At 30.5% G+C, this 22,674-nt stretch overlaps 1 protein-coding gene across 2 annotated transcripts in view; it reads right to left on the bottom strand.

Annotated features, from left to right (window-relative positions):
* Positions 1-22,674, bottom strand: part of LOC142326650 (glutamate receptor ionotropic, kainate 2-like) — a 70,836-nt gene that overhangs the window by 14,854 nt on the left and 33,308 nt on the right. For both annotated transcript variants that reach the window (XM_075369246.1, XM_075369248.1), the window contains one exon: positions 5,472-5,686. In XM_075369246.1, coding sequence (XP_075225361.1) covers positions 5,472-5,686 — 215 coding nt within the window. The remainder of the gene's footprint in view (positions 1-5,471; positions 5,687-22,674) is intronic.

The raw sequence follows: 22,674 nt of genomic DNA, 5'->3' as shown, positions 1-22,674 counted from the left end.
CATTCTGATTTTGCCATGCGCAGCCATCACAAAAAATCAAAACTGAACCATGGTTTTTGCTAGGAACATGATCTAAATTGATAACTTTACTAACTATAAGTATTCTACAAGCTGGTAGACCCAAAGCAAAACAAAAAAAAAACTTCTTTCAAACTGTTATCATTTGCAGCTTTTTAGTTTTTAAAAAGTAAGATAATGAAACAGTCTTAGGTTTTGTACCATCTTTTGATCTTTTTCTCTTAAGTTAACTGGCAGAAATATACTTCTTAAGTAACATTTTATCTTGATTATTCTTACCTTCTGCTGCGTAAATCTGATTCTGATTTATTGATATATCTGAATACATCACTTTATTACATTTAAACAACTTTCTATCATGGTTACATGCTCTGCTTTATTTAAGAAACGTGAGGCTAGGATCACTGTTGCAGTACTTTTTATGCTTTTCTATCTTTTTTTTGTGCACCATAGTTTATATTGGACACTAAAGATGGTAATTCCATATTAAAAAACATCTTTTTCACTTTTACTTAAATAAATAAGCTTTATTTATCATGGTGGCATGTGTTCAGGCACTGTGGAACTACAAAACCCCCTATTTCTACTAGATATTATCGATAACATTTAATATAATGAATTATTTTTTCTTTATATTTGTACAATATATAATACTTAAGCTTAATGTAACTAGCCATCCCCCAGTTTATGAAAAAGATACAAAAACCTTTGTATGGAACTGTGCGCTTCACAGTTCCAGCAGTGTGGTGTTTGGCTGTTGTGTGCATGCGCATATAGGAAGCTGCACATGTGGCTGTGAGGGAGAGAGAGAACTGTTATTCCCGCAGTGCTGACCCTGGTATGCTGGTGGAAGGCAGTTTTTTTTACTCTGCATGTGTTTTGTTTAAAAACCATGTACCATATTCTTGAATGTTATAAAGTGTAGAATTAGATTATTATCCTGCTTCCAGCTATTCTATTTGATTCTTTTTTTTTCAGTTCTTTACTTTGCAGAAAGCTTTAACCATGGCCTTGAAAAGGCTGAGAGAAAATGTTCTGGAGCAGCACTCCCACTAATTTTAGCTGTGAGCTGCCACTGTTTATTCAGTTAAATACACGCACCTATCAACATTCAAACTAAAGAATAACACATGATGTGCTAATAACCTCTATGCACAGCTGATGTAGCAGGCATTGGCGCACACCGTGACCAACATAACATTTCTTTAATGTGATCTATTTAAAGGAAGGTAAGAATGTGCTGAAATCTGGTGGGATATTTCAGAAATAAAATTAAAAATACTCAAGAAACAAACTTCTAATGGAAATAGAAAAATAATAAATTAGGTTTAAATAAAAAAAACAGATCTAATAAACAATAAACATTCTATTTCTGATATTAATACACATTTAGAAATATTATAATTAATAAATTTGACATTAGAAAAATATTAAATATATAAATAAATATGGACTATAAAGAATTTAATTTAAATAAATTGATAAATATATAAATTCAAACATAATTTCAATTTGATAAACCATGAAACAGTGTTTTAGGGAGACAGCCTTATAAAAATTGCAACAGATAGCAAAAAGTAATAAGCAATTTTTATTATTTTAGTATTTTTATTTTAAAATTTTCATTATTCAATAATGGAATTACTTCAATCATAACTGAGGATGCGGGATCCTGTGAAAGTACTTTCATGAAATATTAAGGTAAGATAGGGCTTATCTCATTATTCTGTACTAGATGGTTTATTTAATAAAATTTAAATTAATTTAACAGTACAGAAGAATAATAGAATCTTAAAAAGAATAAGTTCCGTAAAATAACATTAAAAGAATATAGGATTCTACTGAGAAAAATCAACCTGACTAACCTTTATGTGTAAATAAATATTGTATAATGTTCTGTGTGAAGATTTTATATTCACACACTTTATTTCCAAAACGTAAATCACAGATACATTACATCTAGTAAAAACACGACCAGAACATTCTACCTGATGCATTCATTATTTATACTCTTAGTAATTAACTTTTCATCATAATTTAAATTTTTTTATTTTTTATTATCATCTTTTAACAAACTACAATAAATCAAAAGCATAAATAAAAAGTTATTCTGTTCAAGTTCACAAAAATAATGAAATAAATATGAATTCAAACTCAAATAACTCTAGTAAATAGAAACAAAAATTAAAATAGTATATTAGAACTTACACTCCAATAAACAGTACGTAGCAGTTGACTTAGAAGTTGAAATGAATCATAAATTAATATTTTGCATATTCTGTTCAGGAATGTTACAACTTTTTAATTGACTTGTGAAATTCCATCTACAATATTGTGATATTCTATCTACAATAAGAGACAGATCTAAAAGGATTTAGGCATGAACCAGAGGAGCATGCTGTTGACAAACATTATCAAAATACATATACTCACACACACATGTGTGTGTGCATCATGCAGTCCTTAGCCATCCAGTTGATATTAAACTAAGTTAATTATAAATTCTTTCAGAATAAGTTCACAAAGTAAACTTTTAAATTATTAATGAGTTTTTGTTAATTACTTTACTATTACAGTCTGGGTTTAACAATTCTGATTCTACTGAATCCAATTTTTTCATTTATATTTGTAGGAATTTAATTTATTGACTCTTTTGTTCTTTTCAACAACATTAATTACTATTATGGACATTTATTAATTTAGTTTTGTCATTAATAAAGACACTGCAATTAGTAATAAATGTAATTTTTTAATTCTAGGCATAAAAAGAAAAAAATGAGAAAAATAAAATTTACTAATAAAATAAGTCAGTTTTATTAAGAATTCTCATTTTCATATGCTATGTTGAGCATATTTAAAAAAAAATAATTCTTAAAATTTATAAAACTTATTAATAAATAATACATCACTACACAGAAGAAAAAGGCACTGCATGGATATGTAACCATTTCCGTCCACACCTCTATTTCTCTTACAAGCCATTTCAAGATAGTGCTTTTTTCCTCTAAACTTCAACCATTTTATAAGCACTATATCCAAATAGTGCTTTTTCATTCTTTATTATTGAAACTATTATGCATCACTGCAGATAGCCCTCTTGTAACATATCCATCAAAACTGTCTTTATCTTTGTTTTTATATTTGAGGACATTGGGAACAGTGGAGTTTGTATGGTTTGGTAATTTTGTTTATTTATAACTAATGTTGCAGTTTTATAAGTATGATATTAAAGTAATTAGTGATAAATTTATATGTATATATATATATATATATATATATATATATATATGTGTGTGTGTGTGTGTGTGTGTGTGTATGTGTATGTGTGTGTTTTAAAGCAACTGATATTTGAAGATGAATTTAGAAAAGTAAATTTGATAAGAAAATCTAGAGTAATTACTGAATTCCCTAATCACTGGAAACCATTTCTGACAGATGAAAGAAATTTCTATCAAAAATATAATGACCTTATATCACTTTACAATATTTGCCAAGGGAATGTGATGATTTTTATAAGAATTTACGCCACTCCACAAATGCTTCAGACTTTCCAGTGGAAGATGCACATGAAGATGACAATTAACTTCTTAATTATTATAATTTAGTAAAAATTTTTTCTTAATACATATTTGTTATTTTTATAAAAATAATTCTAGTTTTCATCTTTGTAGTAAAAAGGATGCGTTATTGTTTGTAAATTATAGCACGCATTTTTACTTTATTTGTTTAAATTATAACAATTTTTCATATTATTTTGTTGTAATATTTTGAAAAAGTTTTTTTTAACTTGCTGTTTTACAGACGATTGTGTTTACTAATACTTTTACGTAATAGTTTTACTTTTTAGAGTATTTACCATTTTTATTTTTATGTAATTTTTCATTATGATGTTTTGGAAATATATTGTTATGATTTTGGTCATATTTTTTTTTGGAGATGTTGAGACAATCAACATTTTTTATAATATGAAGAATATAGTTATATTTTTGTATACTTGCTTGTTTAGTATTTAAATAAAATAGTATTACATCTTTTTAAAGGTTGTCTTATTGTACCTTAAGTGATTATATTTAAATTTGTATGCAATTTTTTAATGAAGATACTTATTCATTATTTATATTATTTTGACATTTTTTAATATGAAACTTAGTTATTAATTCTATTATTTTTCCAATTTTTCATTTCCACTTCTAGTTGTTTTTTCTAAAACGTGCTGTTATTTACTAACTTGCTATTGTTCTAAATTAATGAAAATAATGTACAACCATTTTAAGACATTATTTTATTTTATATCAGATCTAAGTTTTTTTTTATTTTGAGTATAGATAACAGAGATACTATTTTCTGTTATAATTATATTTTGCTCTATCTCTTTGTTAAACACTTGGCTATTTTACACATTGAAAATAAATTACAATGTTTGATAGTGTTGCAATGCTTTAAATATTACCAGTCCTTTACATTACATAGGACATAGTGCTTATTGTGAATAATGTAAGTTACATTACTTATGGATATCCTGTTGGAAGAAAAGGGCACTATGTCCAGTGTCATAAAAACAAAAAAAAATAAAAAACAAAATAAATGGAAATGTAACCTATTTATACTAATAAATAAATTAAAATCGATTAAATTAGGATAAAGAAATAAAGGAAACAGGTGGATAGAAAAAACAAAATAGAAAAGAACATAAAACTAATTTTCTTTTTGCCATTCTGTAAAAGTTATATGACACAGTGCCCCTTTTCTTGCGGACTACAAAGTTGTTAACAGCCATGTGAACTTAGTAGACAATATTGTATAATGTCCTCTCAGCAAAATTAAAATCAGGTCCTAGCTCACTATTACCTTTTGTGCTGCTAATTGTTTTGTGAGTTTTGCGGATTTGGGATCTGTAGACAGTTGCGTAGCCCTGTTTTCAATAATGAGTGTAACTGTAACTTGTTACTGTCCTGGATTGTTGGGCTTGGATATGTTTTTAATTAGAACCTAGCATCAAAATAATTGCTGGAAGACAGATCAAGGATTAGTGGTAAAATATAACTGGTCTGGCCAGGCCTTAGTTGTCTGCTACTCCCATGGAGAAAAGAGCGATCTAAACCACTCCAATGCACAATATTGCAGTAATGTCAATTAAGGGAATTAAAATGTAATCTGTAGGAAGGTAATATTGTTTTTTTTTTTTTTACCAGATAATGCTAGACACTTATCAGTCATACAATCATTAGCTTTATTTACTCTTATTAATTAATCTGGGATTGAATGGAATGTTTATCGAAAAAAGATCTTTTTTAAGAGGGAGTAGGAGGCCTACCTTTAAAAAATAAAGGTATTATGTAGTAGAAAATTAGACATGAAAATGGTATATATGTTCTTACAACAAAGTAAATTTAATTAGTTAAAAGATACACACTTGAATAGTTAAGTAAAACGTGCAGAAGATTTAAACTTACCCATTGGTGTAGCAATACCATAGCCTTTGGTATCTAAAAGACCACCAATTTGTGTCAAGTTGCAGTCCCGCTGCACAATATAATCAAGCATAGTTGATTCCATGAGAAAAGCATAGTTGCCTTCAAGTACTCTTCTTATTCCTTCTTCATATGTAGGCACAAAAACAGATGGTTTCTTGTTTTCCATAATCCTCCACATTTTTTTATATGGAGTCCTTCAAATAAAAATGTTAAAACAAAAGTAAATTACGAGACTAATGTATAAAAAAATATAGCTTTTTGTTTACAAAAAATTAGTACTTTTGTTTTCATGCATGATACTTATGTATTAATATGGAGGGGAGAACTAGTTTTTTCTTTAAAGTATATTGTGTGACTGCTTCCATAAATTACATATGAAATGAAATTTTTTTCTGACATTTACTTTCGTTGTAGCTTGATTGATGGCAGGCATAAATATTTCATAGCAAAGAGATTCTCTGAAAAGGTCATTCTTGACATGCTGTTGCCAATTAAATTTCAATAATTTTGTTTAACAAATAAAGTTGCTGTGATAAAAAAGGTATGGAGTTCATACTGTTAAAAAGTTACAATTCTCCTACTAGTTGGATTTCAATGACAGTATAAAATAAACGGCAACCTTTTTTTGGAATTTGTAGGGAATTCTTTACCTGACTTCACAGAACTTTGTTATCCCTGCTCAGTTCTATCTTATATTTTTAAAAGTTATATTAAAAGTTCATTGCAAACTGAGAGTTGTTCAATCTTCTTTTTATTTTCTCCAGGAAAATATTTTTCATTACACTGCTTACTTACCCATGGAAATGCTATGAAAGTTCAAGTGGGACATGCTACTCTACTCTCCATATAATCTAAATTTAGCTCTGTCAGAGTATCAGTTGTTCAGTTCTGGCTTACTTAAAATATTTAGAAGGAAAATAAGTTTATGTCAAATGGATTACTGATAGTTTGCAAGAATGGATTGATATTTAATCAAAAACTTTCCTTTCCTGTGGAATCTAGAAGCTTCTTGAGTACTGGAAAAAGTGAATTGCAGTGGCATGAGTTAATACAATGAAATTGTGCAAGTTACCTTTTTGCACTCAGTAAATAAATTACAGTACAAAGTTTCTTTTCTTATTTGAACTCTCCTTGTACATAATAATCAAGTAAACAGGATATATGACATGTATCTACACTGTACTATATGAATAAAAGTACAAATATCTCCATATGGATAATTAAAATATGAGTATATTTCACAGTTAAAATTTAACCTATCAGTATCTGAAACCTACAAAGTTGAAAAAAAAAAATACATCAACAATATTAAAAGTATACCACTTTTTGTAATAGGTAGTTGAATTCTAAATATGAATATTAACATCACTAATGAAATAAGAATTCCAATGTACTTAAATGAAAATGTATCAATGCTAATCATAAAAGTTAAGACTTATTTATGCTAATCAGACGCATAGCGATAGAGTCATAGTAATAAGGATAAATTCAAAACCTAAACCGACAACGATTGTTAACGTCTATATGCCTACAAGCGCCCATGATGATGATGAGGTAGAATGTGTATACGAAGAGATTGATGAAGCAATTAAACACGTAAAAGGAGATGAAAATTTAATAATAGTTGGAGATTGGAATGCAAGCATTGGAAAAGGCAAGGAAGGAAATATAGTGGGTGAATACAGGCTGGGCAAAAGGAATGAAAGAGGGGACCGACTTATAGAGTTTTGCACGAAGTATAATTTAGTAATTGCCAACACCCAATTTAAAAATCATAATAGAAGAATATACACTTGGAAAAAGCCAGGCGATACTGCAAGGTATCAGATAGATTATATCATGGTTAAGCAAAGATTTAGAAATCAACTCGTGGACTGCAAAACTTACCCTGGAGCAGACATTGATAGCGACCATAATTTGGTGATAATGAAATGTAGATTGGGGTTTAAAAACCTGAAGAAAAAGTGTCAGATGAATCGGTGGAATTTAGAGAAGCTTGAGGAAGAGGAGGTAAAGAAGATTTTTGAGGAGGACATCGCAAGAGGTCTGAGTAAAAAAGATAAGATAGAAAATGTAGAAGAAGAATGGGAGAATGTTAAAAAGGAAATTCTTAAATCAGCAGAAGCAAACTTAGGCGGAATAAAGAGAACTGGTAGAAAACCTTGGGTTTCAGACGATATATTGCAGCTGATGGATGAACGTAGAAAATATAAGAATGCTAGTGATGAAGAAAGAAAAAGGAACTATCGGCAATTAAGAAATGCTATAAACAGGAAGTGCAGACTGGCGAAAGAAAAGTGGATTAAAGAAGAGTGGATTAAAGAAAAGTGTTCAGAAGTGGAAAGAGAAATGAATATTGGTAAAATAGACGGAGCATACAGGAAAGTTAAGGAAAATTTTGGGGTATATAAATTAAAATCTAATAATGTGTTAAACAAAGATGGTACACCTATATATAATACGAAAGGTAAAGTCGATAGATGGGTGGAATATATTGAAGAGTTATACGGAGGAAATGAATTAGAAAATGGTTTTATAGAGGAAGAAGAGGAAGTTGAGGAGGATGAAATGGGAGAAACAATACTGAGATCTGAATTTAAGAGAGCATTAAAAGATTTAAATGGCAGAAAGGCTCCTGGAATAGACGGAATACCTGTAGAATTACTGCGCAGTGCAGGGGAGGAGGCGATTGATAGATTATACAAACTGGTGTGTAATATTTATGAAAAAGGGGAATTTCCGTCAGACTTCAAAAAAAGTGTTATAGTAATGATACCAAAGAAATCAGGGGCAGATAAATGTGAAGAATACAGAACAATTAGTTTAACTAGTCATGCATCAAAAATCTTAACTAGTATAGGGACAAGGGAAGCAATTTTAGGCCTCAGATTAATAGTAGAAGGAAGATTAAAGAAAAACAAACCAACATACTTGGCGTTTATAGACCTAGAAAAGGCATTCGATAACGTAGACTGGAATAAAATGTTCAGCATTTTAAAAAAATTAGGGTTCAAATACAGAGATAGAAGAACAATTGCTAACATGTACAGGAACCAAACAGCAACAGTAGCAATTGAAGAACATGAAAGAAGCCATAATAAGAAAGGGAGTCCGACAAGGATGTTCTCTATCTCCGTTACTTTTTAATCTTTACATGGAACTAGCAGTTAATGATGTTAAAGAACAATTTAGATTCGGAGTAACAGTACAAGGTGAAAAGATAAAGATGCTACGATTTGCTGATGATATAGTAATTCTAGCCGAGAATAAAAAGGATTTAGAAGAAACAATGAACGGCATAGATGAAGTCCTACGCAAGAACTATCGCATGAAAATAAACAAGAACAAAACAAAAGTAATGAAATTTAGTAGAAATAACAAAGATGGACCACTGAATGTGAAAATAGGAGGAGAAAAGATTATGGAGGTAGAAGAATTTTGTTATTTGGGAAGTAGAATTACTAAAGATGGACGAAGCAGGAGCGATATAAAATGCCGAATAGCACAAGCTAAACGAGCCTTCAGTAAGAAATATAAGTTGTTTACATCAAAAATTAATTTAAATGTCAGGAAAAGATTTTTGAAAGTGTATGTTTGGAGTGTCGCTTTATATGGAAGTGAAACTTGGACAATCGGAGTATCTGAGAAGAAAAGGTTAGAAGCTTTTGAAATTTGGTGCTATAGGAGAATGTTAAAAATCAGATGGGTGGATAAAGTGACAAATGAGGAGGTATTGCGGCAAATAGATGAAGAAAGAAGCATTTGGAAAAATATAGTTAAAAGAAGAGACAGACTTATAGGCCACATACTAAGGCATCCTGGAATAGTCGCTTTAATTTTGGAAGGACAGGTAGAAGGGAAAAATTGTGTAGGCAGGCCACGTTTGGAATATGTAAAACAAATTGTTAGGGATGTAGGATGTAGAGGGTATACTGAAATGAAACGACTAGCACTAGATAGGGAATCTTGGAGAGCTGCATCAAACCAGTCAAATGACTGAAGACAAAAAAAAAAAAATGCTAATCATAAAGGTTAAGACTTTAATAAATTAATTGATGAAAATATTATCAAGATATTTTCAGAAGATCTAACTTTAACAATATTTTTAGACATTGTATTATTTGTCAAAAGACAAATAATACTGAAGAGACAAATAATAACTGGAAAATTTTACATGCAAATACAAAATCAATTTCTCAATTTTTTTTATTAAATAAGTTGAAACATGAATACACACTATGCTTTATGCATTAAACTATTTTTTAAATTATTGGATGACCTACACTTATTCTAGTAGTTTCGTAAATTTTGAATAAAAAAATAAATCATCACAGTTTTCTGATTTGTTATCTTATTTCTTACTATTATAACTGTTAATAATCATTACTGTTAAGTCAAAACAATATTATTATTAAAAAGGTAAAAGTTTTTTTAAGTTAAAATTTTGTAAAAATGGTTATATCAAAATGAAATTAAATGAAAAATGTAAATAAATAGTTTTTATTAATATTATAATATTAAAGGAAAAATGATAAAACTAATGGCTGCCATTTTTTTTCAGGTGTGACACATAAATATTACGTTAAAGATATAGTTCAAAATTAAATTAAATTTATATAAAAGTTTAAATTTTGGTTTCTACCTAGTATTTTTTAGATACAGAATGGAAATGCAGGAAATGTCCTATACTTTACCGACCGCATCAGTAGAATTGGATTCAGATGCTGTTAAACTAAAAGGAAGAAAAAAGGGATTTAGATGGAAGAGAAGTATTAGAATATAAACTGCTGTAGATATCAAACGGAAGGTAATTTAGGAAGAAGATATTAAGTTTAGAAAATAGGAAACTCTGTTCATTCACTAATATCTTCTTATATGTAAATTGCTTGATGTTATTGTTGCTTTGATTCTCTTAAAAAAAAGAAAATACTATGGTTTAAAAATACAGAATGATTTTTTTCTATATATTAACATTATGACACTACAACTTATGTATGAAATATATTGACTGAAGAATCAGTCAAAAAGATGATTAATTTACATTTTTATACAATAACTAAAGTCAAAATTTAAGTAAAATTTAATTTCAGTGTGATAAACATTATTTTACTTTGTCCATTGTTATTATTTTAATTACCAATCACATTAAGATAAATGTACTTCTTAGTAAATACAATAAGACAAATAAAAATCAAAAGTTGCTTAAACATTCTGAACAATGCGATTTTAAAATGAAAAGGCTTTGATCCAAAAACCATCCTACTCCTCTAGTACAGAGATTTTAGGTGGAAAGAGGATGCACCTCTAATTTACTATGAAATTCAATATAAATGTGCCAATTTACCCTGCCTTTGACCTTCCTTAAAATTTATTTTTATCTAGAGAGACCATAAAGGCTGGGATACTATAAAGGACACTTTGAAGGCTTCCCAAATATACAACAGGTAGTTTAATAATTAATTAGATCTAGAAAAACAGATAAATAAATATTTAACCAGATTAGTACATAATTAAAAATTATATAGATCACATAAGGAACTGGCATAAGCACTAATCCATTGAAAAACTATTTAATGGATATTAATCAAATTAAATTAATTATTCATGATACAGAAATCAGAAAATTCTGCTTCTTTTTTAAATTAGCATTATTTTAAAACATAAAAACAGAGTAATGTTGATTCTGTAAAAACAGCCTTTTATTTCATTCTAAATAAATTGGGGAATAGGTTACTTAAAATGATAAACTTATTAAAAATAACAAAGGAAGTAAATAATAAGATCCTTTCTTGAACACCAATGTTCAAATTTTGCAGAGATATAGCAAAAATTTTAATATATATTTGCAAAAATAGTTCGGTTGCCACATTTTTTGAGGTGGATATTGTCTCTGGGTTTAAGTACAGAAATACATACAGAGTGATTCAGGAGGAAAGAGAAATAATTTGGGAACTGATTCTAGAACTAAGAAAAAAATTCATACAAACATATGTCCGAAAACAGATTGTTATTGAATTATGGCTAGCGAAAAATTCTCCTGGTGATATTCAGTTCCCTAGTTTTATGAGATCATACTGAAATTTTTATGGCATTATATAAGGGGTAGATTTGATGGTTTCTTATGTTTTTGACTTTGAAATTGAATAAAACAGTCCCAGAAATGTATTTTTTGCAGTTTTCATAATATACAATGTAAAACAGAAAGATTTGGTGACAAAAAATATATTTTTTCAAGTTTGAAGTACAATAACTTTCTTGATTGATCAATAAATTCATAAATTATATTATCTAAACTTGTAGAGAATTTAATTCTGAGAAAATTTATGAAATAAAGTCTATGAAAAGCAAAAAAAAAATCAATTTTTATTATTAAAATCAAAATCAAAACAGAACGGTATATGGTAGAAGAATACCAACGTTGGTATAATGGATGAGTAGTTTCAAACCATAAATTATTTGTAGAATTTTAATGATATTTGTGAGAATATTACCCTTCTTGGCGCTCAAGTTTCAACTGAATGTCAGTACAAAACTTCTTGAAAAAAAGTTTTTTTGGTGATAAAATAGAAAACATTCTTCAGGTGATACAGCTTAGTTTTGCAACGAACATGCAAACAATTTCTACATTCCACAGAATATGGAGGATATTACATGCTCATGGACTACATCCTTATCATGTTCAGAAAATTCAAAACTTCTAGATTGGTGACCGTGCCAGATGACTCCAATTTTTTTAATTGATTAACAATAATAACCACTTAATTCTGTTCATACCATTTTCAAACAAGGCTACTTTTATCCATAATGGCATAAACAACACAGGAATTCACATCAGTGGTCTGAAGAAAACCCACGCTGTAGTTAAATCAAATTTTCAGCAACGATTTTCTTTAAATGTTTGGTGGTGTGGCACCCCCCTTCAACTAGAACAATTTATTTATTGGTTGTACTTACATTAATTTTCTTAGAATTAAATATTCTTCAAATTTTGTTACTAAATCTTCCGCATTTATTAATCATTTAACAAAGCTATTTTACTACCAACCTAAAAAAAACTTGTTTTTTGACACCAAATTCTGTTTTATGTCGAATATCTTAAACATTACTGGAGTTACAGTTCTGGGACCTGTTTTATCCTATTTACCAGGTCAAATTACATATGTGACCACCAACTTTACTTCTTAATTTGGGTCCCAAAAATTACAGGAGGGATTTTTTTATTAGAAGAGCAGAAATCTGGGTAAAATATTTTGCTAATCCTTACTCAAAAATAAAGCATTTCCAAATCTATGCTTATATGAAATTTTTTCATTATTTTCCCCAGTAGAACATGTCCTGAAGGTTTATCTGTTTCTTCATGAAATCAACAAATATACATAATATATTTAATAAAAAATTTTTATTCATAAAAATAAAATCAAGGGTAGGTTAGAATGTATTACTAAATAAAGTACACAGTCATACATTATTTTCTAAATGAAGTAAAACTACATGATTCATAATCATTATTATACTTATGGGTTCAACAGCGATCTGATAGTCCTTTTCTGATAAAATAGTATTGCAAGTGGAGTTTTAATAAAATTCTTCACTCTTCATTTCAAAATGAAGACTTTTTGGAGTAAAAATCAACCTGACTGTACCATAAAAATGAAATCATAATCAGATGTTTGTTTTTAATTTTATAAATACAAATTTTATAAATGTTTGGTGGTGTGGCACCCCCCTTCAACTAGAACAATTTATTTATTGGTTGTATTTACATTAATTTTCTTAGAATTAAATATTCTTCAAATTTTGTTACTAAATCTTCTGCATTTATTAATCATTTAACAAAGCTATTTTACTACCAACCTAAAAAAAACTTGGTTTTTGACACCAAATTCTGTTTTATGTTATCTAAACTTGTAGAGAATTTAATTCTGTGATTATTTACAGTGCATACGTCTATTTCCTTATTGACTATATCCATCAAAGACTGTCTGAATGTAATATGTTTGTTTACCTTCTATTATAAATTTTACCTTAAATAACCTCAATGTATTAAATATCTTTTGTAATTTAATCTTAACGTTAAATTTTTTTTAATAACAATGAAATATGACGTGTGGTGGTCTTTGCTTATAGAAACTGGTGAAATTATATAGACATATTCATGTTACTGTCATTTATTCTTAAATAAAAAGTTTACATTTTGTGGAGTAGTATACAGTTTAAACAAAATTGTTCACAGTAATCTGGCCAAAATTCTAATCAGTTGTATGGTAATTAGGTTTATATATATGTAAAAAAAACGTTGATGTTTTTAATCAGTGATAGATGAGGTAAATTAGTTTGGCAGATTTAAGAATGATAGTTGGCTTACAATATAACATATAAATTTTAAAGCTTGGTCACTGAAATTAAATTTACGACAAACTATATTAAAAATTTTTGTTTTCTGCTTGATATTAGCACATAAGCTTGTAGCTTGTGCGAGAGATATGAAATTTAAATTCTGTAGTCCAAGAAAAATGCCATGCCTGACCAGGATTCAACCCTGGGACCTCCAGATAAAAGATCAAGATGCTACCGCTCTGCCAGACAGATGGGTAATAAAAATTTACCCAAAGTTCATATTCAACTTTTTTCAAGGGAATTCAGCTCCTGGTAAGAGAAATGTATTTTGGATTTTTTTTAAACTAAGAACTTAAAATCATATAAAATACTTCTACTTAATTGTTTTGGATAACAATGTTACTATGATAGCACTGAATAAAAAAAAAATAACACGAAACAACAGAATAATGCACATTACTTAAGTTTTATAAAACCTCTGCCAGTTCTTCTCTAAAACTCAGAAATGGCTCTCATTCCTGATAAGAAACATAAGTTCTTTTCTGGAAAAAACAGAAATATTAAAACAGAAGATAACTATACATAACAAAATGAGATTACTAATGTCAGTACTGAAATATTACTTAATAGATCTTTTGAAAAATAAGAATATAAACCAATCAGGTTACTAACATCCTAATTCAAAAGTAGAAAGCTAGAAAGAGCATATGGGATGAGTAACATAGTTACCTGAAAATTCATTGTAATTCATCAATATGTAATGAAAATAATTTTGAAACAGTTAAAGAAGACTGTTGCCCTATTATAAAATGAAATTAGTGAATTAGGTCTCTATTTATTCATCATAAAATCTAAAATCAAAATCTACTTAGTCGTAGGCATGGTAGGAAACCACCGACTGAAGCATGTCTAAACAGTTTTTATAGGTACAACAAAGATTGTTCATAATTAAAATGTAAAAAGTTGTAAAATTATAGGCCTAATAAGTAATACAGGAAAATAATTTGCCTTAGTAAGGAAAAAACTTCACATGAATAAACATAACATATTTTGTCATTTGAATGAGGGATTCTTGTTCAAACTCTACCTGTACCAACTAAGTGTGGATAAAAGAAAAAGAATAACTTTTACAGTAGTAAAACGTTCCTCAATACTATTTTATATATATATATATATATAGTGCATATGTCTATTACAAAAGAATACTATGTATTTATATTATTAATACTTTATATGAATATTACAAAAGAATACTTTTTACAGTAGTAAAAAGTATTTTTCTTTTATCCATATACAGCCATTTTATCCATTTTTCTTTTAAAGCTTTTCACTTTTTATAAATGTAAAAAGTGAAGTTTTGTATGAGGGTAAAATGTTATTTACATTGTATAAAGCTAATTCAACGTGTTTTTTAACAACTTGCATGATAAAAGATTTGTACTATTAATCATACAAATAACACTTAATTATTAAATATATTAAGGAAATAAAATTTAATTAAATTTTTCGACATCCTTCACCCCCATATGGGGAAGAAATCCACCATATGACAGTTGCAGTCACCACGTCACCCCCTCCATACCTAACCCTTATGGGCTTTACCAGAGGCCATCTTCAAAACCTCGAGAAAAGGCATAACACATCTTATGTTAGTCTCAAACAAGACTGAGTAAACAAAATAAGGAAAGGAACTGAAATCCACTACCTACCCGAAGGTAAAAGAAGCGAGTTCAACATGCAATTAGAATAAAACAAACCAACAACAGAAACTTAACATTTACAAAATAAACAAAAGAAGAAAGTGGGAAAGCCCAGGTGGCACCCTGAATGCTCTTGGCAATTCTTTTTTTTTGGCCAAATAGTGTATGAAATTCTCAACTATCATCCACTCGGCCGGGTTTCACCAACCGACACGAAGATCCAGCGCCGACGCGATAATATCGAACCGACAGATAATCTCCGTGCGTATCAACTCATACTTTCAAAAAATATACAGGACAAGATGTACATCGTCCAATTGTCCGCATTGTGGACACATTTCTGAGTCCACTAGGCCGAACCTCTGCAGCTTGTCCTGGAAAGCGTCATATCCAGAAAAATATTGCGTCACGCACTTATTCGGGTGTACTCCAGAGGCGCCCTGTAAACTAACTAACATCAGGAACAGACCATGCGTATAACGTCCACCCTCTGTCTGGACAACCACTCTATTGACCACTATTGATGGAGGACGACCACTCTGGTCGTCCTCCATCAATAAGCCACGTGAGGTTAACCTCTCATTTATGCGAAAGGACAAAACGTTTTCAAAGATAACCGGTAGTAACGTCAAGCGCCTATACGACGAACTATTAGTGGGATCCTTGTCGCCACCTTTAAACCACAATTTAACAATCCCTTTCTTCCAACAAACCAGGAAGCATCCACCAAACAATTTATTAAAAGTACGCGTGATAATTCTCACGCTTACCCCTACTGAGCGAACAAGAAGATCTGCCGTTATTCCACCAAAGTCCGGGGCCTTACCCCTACCTAAACTATAGATGGCTTGACGTACTTCGGTATCAATAATCTCCAAAGACAATGCTACTTTACGAAAATGAGGAATCTCACGCCGCACCGCAGATGGTATGAGGTCTCCCCGGCTTCGTCGTCGTGAGGCAGTAAATCGTCCAGTAATCTGTGCAAGATTCTAGATGTATCTGAAATCACACCAAGCTTGGTCGAGAGAGCAGACAGAAGAACGGCCTTCCTTTGTTTGTGTCCCAAAACCCCACAACTCCCCAGGGATCCTTATTTCCCTGCTTATGCTCAAAGAAACGCCAGGAATCTCTCTTCGCTGTAAGAACCTTATAAATAATCAGTCGATGATTGGCTGAGCAACCATCCACTACCCTCCAGTTACAGACATTAACAGGAATAAACCCACCAACGGCAACATTGATGTTCGTTCCACCAAACAACCAACGCCCATCTACGTCACCTGCATAGGTGGGTAACTCACAAAGTACACTGAATGCCTGTAGACTGTATCGGGCTAAAAAGCCCTCTATTAATTTACCACCGACATCGCTGAAGCCGCTATGCCACAGTAGTGACTTAGGGTTCACATCCGCACCAATTGGTATTGGACTGGTACCAGAGGATAAAATCGTAGGATTTTATTCCAGATCTCAAGATGGCGATCAGCAGGGTCTCTATACTGAAAGTATAAACTTGCAACATATAGATGCAAGTTCCGAACAACCACACAGACAACATGATGATTATTAGAGATCTGTCGAATGAAGGTGCAATCTACTTCCCTTCTATACACAACAGCGGACATACTATTAGAACCACAATAGAATCGCTTTCAAGAAGAAAACCCTCGCAGTTATCCGGATACAATATATGGATGCTGCAATAAAACAAGATCCAATCCTCTATGATGAGTGACTTCATCGAGCTCAATCTGAACAATGTAAACACTCTGTGCATTTAACTGTCCAAATTTAATCATTTAACACTAACGAATCCGAGTACATAACATAGAGATAGCTTTCTGATAAAAACCACATTCCTTGCTATTCCCAGAGTGCTTGGACTTCTTCCGAACACGCTTGCAATTAGGACAAATCGGACCCTCCGACTTCTTCGGACACTTGTCATGCTTGGGACCCTCGTCACCACAATGAGCACAGGCTGCAGAATGATTACAGAACTTAGCCCTGTGACCATACCTGCAGCATTTGAAGCACCACTGGACATCTAAAAACTTCTTGACTTTACACGAAGAAAAATCCACAAACAATCTGCTCTTGTCGACGAAGCTGAGGAAAAGAGTCGGACTAACCTTGAAAATTCGGTAGTAGCACTAAGCCTCGCGCCTACCCAGTTTGAACAATAGTCAACATTCAGACTTGAAGGTATCCTCAGTCAAATGAGTGTTTTGCTCTCTGAAAAGTCATTAACTCTTCCTCAAATAATTGTCGATCTATGTCATACACAACAATCCTTGGGCACCTCTTATGTCAGCGTCGACTTTCATGTCAGGACTATCGATCTTGAGCGAATCTGAGATGACCTGCACGATCTCTTTGTCCTCAGCAATGATGACTAACCCCTTATTTGTTTATTTTATATTTCAAATTTTCAGGCTTGACCTCGTTTGTTTAAGGGTGACCTGAAACTCGTCCATCTCTTTTGCAGTCTTAGTAGTTGCCCCCTATTTTAGGTTAACAAACAAAACTTCAGGCTGTTTCTGGGACAAACTAGCCTTCCTTTTTTCTTTTAATACCTCAGCATTTCGTTTACGCTGAGGCACTGCCAACTGCAGAACTGGAAGAGGGACGGGAATAGTCTCCCACACCTCCACCTTTCTAACCTCAGCTGGTTTAGCAGCCAACCTCTCATAACTTGCAGCCAGAGATCAAAAAATGGTACCTCATTAAAGCAATCGTACCATCAACCTTCCAACTGTCTTATTAAACTCATCAATCACTTTCAACACCGGTCATTGTGTCACCCCAGATGTTCCTGGTGTGACCTTCTCCTCACCTGAGAAGGTAGAGGAGTCATCAAGTCTAGGTTTCGTAATAGCTTGTGGAGTCTTACCTTGTTTTGACTTGCCCAACCTCTTCTCTTCAGTGTCTGATATTTTTTTTCACTTAAAGGAAACAAAAAAAAAAATTAAGTAAATGAAAATAAAAATAAGATAATAGTTTGTTTACAAACATATGTAAACAAAAACCAACCAGTAGTAATGCCTCTGCCTCTGACAAAGCGACTGACCAATAGCAAGCCACCCAGTATAAGCAAGATGGTTGCCGATGGCAACACCAACTAAAATAAACTCAAAATATAATAAAAATAATAATAATAAATGGCAGAGATTGAACAACTACAGAACAATATAACTAACAACAAAAATAAGAAAGAAATAACAGTCCACCCCCTTGAAAGCAGTTAACTGCTTTCAAGCAGGAGGACCAAGCTAGCCTAGATAGCCAGTTAGGCTACCTACACAACTAAATATATTAATATTACTATAATATTCAATCAAAAGCCCTTATTAACACAACAAGAACAAAGAAATCCAAACTGTAATGATCACTGATCAAAAAGAAACTATAAATAGTTAAAAATAACACAATTTATGAATCAGTTAATGTAGCCTATATAGACACAACCTCCCTCACTTGCGTTGCGTGTTGAACTCAATCTTTTATACAGCAATGAATTAATGTGCTTTCAGGTTTTGTTTCTGTCTAAAGCTAAGTTCATTGTGCACTCCACAGACTGCATATGAATGCATAAGCCATATTGAAATTTAGCTAGTTGTCATGCATTCATGTAGAAGTGGTGTGTTTAATGTTTTAGTTATTCTAACCCAGACTTTGTTATGACTCTGATCCATAAAGAATTCCTACAGCACAAAAAGCATCAATCAGTGTTGTATTTTCCAAAAGTAATACTATATTCTGAACAGTCTCTGTGGTGAAGAAAAGGAAGTGTTAATTGTAGTGTAGAACAGCAGCTGCATTTTGGTAGACTAAGCATGTTGATATGCAATAAATTGAGTGAAATCTCTTAACTTCTCACTTTCCCTAGTGTGATTGGCAGGAAAATTTGTTATTCTTGAGAATGGATATGCTGTTCGAGACTGGGCTGTGATTTTTTATATTATGTCACCTTACTCCCACTAATTATAGTACTTAATACACATATATGTTATACAGATTGGAAACGAATAAACATTTCCTTTGTAAAATTGCATTTAGTGACAAATATACTTTCCATAATATGTAAAGAAATTATGTTTGGGTATGCAGTGATATTTCCATTAAGATGTGAAAAACTGTTTTTGGGATTAAGTAAAGGTAAATATTCTTTGTGCTAGTGTTTTAAAGTCATTGTTTTAAAGTCATTTGTGCAAAGTTTTAATATACATGATCTTTTCTTTTCTTGTTCAACCAACTATTGGTCAGCAAAAATTGTGGCTATTAGTGCTTGGTCATATGTGAACAATATTAACCCCACAATTGTGAATAAATATTTAACCCCACAATTACAAATAAATATAATCGACAAAATCTATTTTTCAGCAAGAAATCAATCTGTTACACTTTGTTGAGAGGATCCCTTATCTACTTTGGATGAATGTTTGCAATGTGTAGGATAAAACATAATTTTTCTATAAGTAAAGATTTAAAACATGTGGTTTCTCTGTGTTGGAATACATTACAGAAAAAATTATTACAGACGGTTCTTATTCAGAGAATTTGGAACAAAATTGCTTACAGATGCAAACATTTACTGAACTATACAGTTCACATTGAAGTTAAAATTATATTTTTACTTAGTGCTGTATTTAACAAAAATCATGACTTTTATTTAATAATTCTTTTGTAAAACCAATTTACAAATGCTCTGCGAGTGTAATAATGAAATTATATAGAATGATATGATGACAAAAAAACGTGAATCTGTTACCATATACGTAATTTGGTAGATAAATATTTTATGAAGATGTATTTTAGCAGCAGAATAAATATGTAAATAAATAATTTTTTGCTTTTTTTTTACCTAATTATTTATTTTTTTTAGTAGTTATTATTTATTTTTGTAGTGTTTTCAACAGCAAAAAAAAAAACAAAAAAAATATATATATATAATTTTTATTTATTGACATAGTTAATGCAGTACTTGTTTTCTTTTCTTAATTGTACTACTAGTAACATTAAAAGAAGAAGAAATATTTGTTATTGTTGATGAAGTAGCATATATTAACAAAGCTTCGCAATAATAAATAAATTTTTAAAAAATTAGACAGAATAAGAGGTAAAAAATACCATTAATTGATCAATTATCATTCAATTTGTCTGAAACAGTCATAGTTTTAGAACAAAGCATGACAAACACATGAAGTACGTACATGTCAAATTGAAGAGACTCAAAGAATCTTACCTGTTCACTTGATTAAATATGTGCTCCTTTGGATGTTCTGCATACATCAAAACAATATTCAACCTCTTGCTGCATCAGACAGAGAACATTTGGTGTGATAGACAAAACAACTTAAGCATCCATTATTTTAAATGGTCCAAATTTGTTGTTTTAACAGAAAATATTTTTGTCTTTACATAATCCCCATAAATAAAAATCCATAGTAGTAAAATCTGGAAAGCATGTTGCCAGGCTGGCTATCCATCCATCTTATTCAACCCTTGTTTAGTAAATGTTTCTTTTAGGTAATCTTGGACGAGTGTGGCAAACTGTGGGCAGCTCTTTCTAACTAACCCACTGGGTTGGTTTAGTGGTGAATGCATCTACCCAAATCAGCTGATTTTGAAGTCGAGAGTTCCAATGTTCAAATCCTAGGAAGGCAGTTACTTTTATACGGATTTGAATACTAGATCATGGATACCGGTGTTCTTTGGTGATTGGGTTTCAATTAACCAGATGTCTCAGAAATGGTCGACCTGAGACTGTATAAGACTACAATACTTCACTTACACCCATACATATTATCCTCATTCATCCTCTGAAGGAAAAAAAAGCTCTGTCTAATTGGAGAACTGCATTTACTTTTATTTGTTATGTTGCACACACTTATAACATATGCAGTTGATTGTTTCCCATTACATTTTTTTTTAGCAAAAAAGAAGGGACCAATAACTCTCTCATGCAATTGCAAAATACACATTTAATTTTGAAATATCAATTCCATTGATATTTCATAATGATTTGCTGAGGTTCATACTCTCTAATTCTAACTTAACTACTACTATTTGTATGCTGATATAATCATCCTGAAACATTAAATGTAGGTTCAACACTGAAAATAAACTTAATCTAACTTATCCAGAATGTCTGTAGTGAATTTAAATCATAGCGAACATATTTTACATCAGTAATACTTTGCCACTAATATTAAACTAATTTAAAAAAATTAGATAAATAAATAAAATTAACAATCTATCTTACCTGTAGTTCTGTTAAAAATAAATAAAACAAGTAAATACTTCTGAAATAAATTTTGAAAAATGAAACACAGGCAAAAAAACTAAGTCGACACCTTCTACTTTTGGAAAACGTTTAGTATTCATTGAACATTTTTACTTATTCAAAAGTTTCAAGTGAATATCATTAATATAGATTTTTACAGTTTTTCTACAGTTTATTAGTTGGCATCACTTAAAAATGTTTATCTTTCTTTATAAGTTGAATATGACTATATGAGATACATTGATATGTAAATATCAATGTAAATTTTTCAGTCAGTTGCTTTATCACAGAGAATTTAAAAAAAAGGTTTGATCAATTACGGTCAGTTCTGTAGTTCTTTAAAATCATTAAAGTTATGATCATTTTGTTAGAAGCTGGCTAAACTTCTATCAGAATTATAGCCAAAATTTCTGACAAAGTAGTGCAGGAAATAAGGTCGAAACTAAAATAATTGTAAATAAATAATAAAGATAGTGGCAATGAAGGCAAAGGATTTCGGTAACAAAATTAGAAAACCTGCACAGTGCTGTTAAACAAATTTAGAGCCATTATTTTGTGTATGCACTAGAGTTAATAATTTTTTAGTTTAACTATCATATATATAAAATATTTTTATTTTCTTTCTTTTATCTCTTATTTATTCAGTCAGGTTTTTTATGTATTCTTTTCTAAGGCCTTACATAACTGCCATTGTATTATAATGTAATGTTGTAAGGCACCTTAAACAATGGCAGATGAAATTTTTTGTGTAAATTTTTAAATAGTATATAACATTGGTTAATAAAAGAATATTTTACATTAATAATTTTTACTAGATAAATGTCTTTAGTAGGACATAACAGTTTAGGGATTCAAT

This window comes from Lycorma delicatula, chromosome 6 (genome assembly GCF_047948215.1).
Source record: "Lycorma delicatula isolate Av1 chromosome 6, ASM4794821v1, whole genome shotgun sequence".
NCBI lineage: Eukaryota > Metazoa > Arthropoda > Insecta > Hemiptera > Fulgoridae > Lycorma > Lycorma delicatula.
Note: the sequence above shows the minus strand (reverse complement) of the source record. Positions and strands in the feature narration are given on the sequence as shown.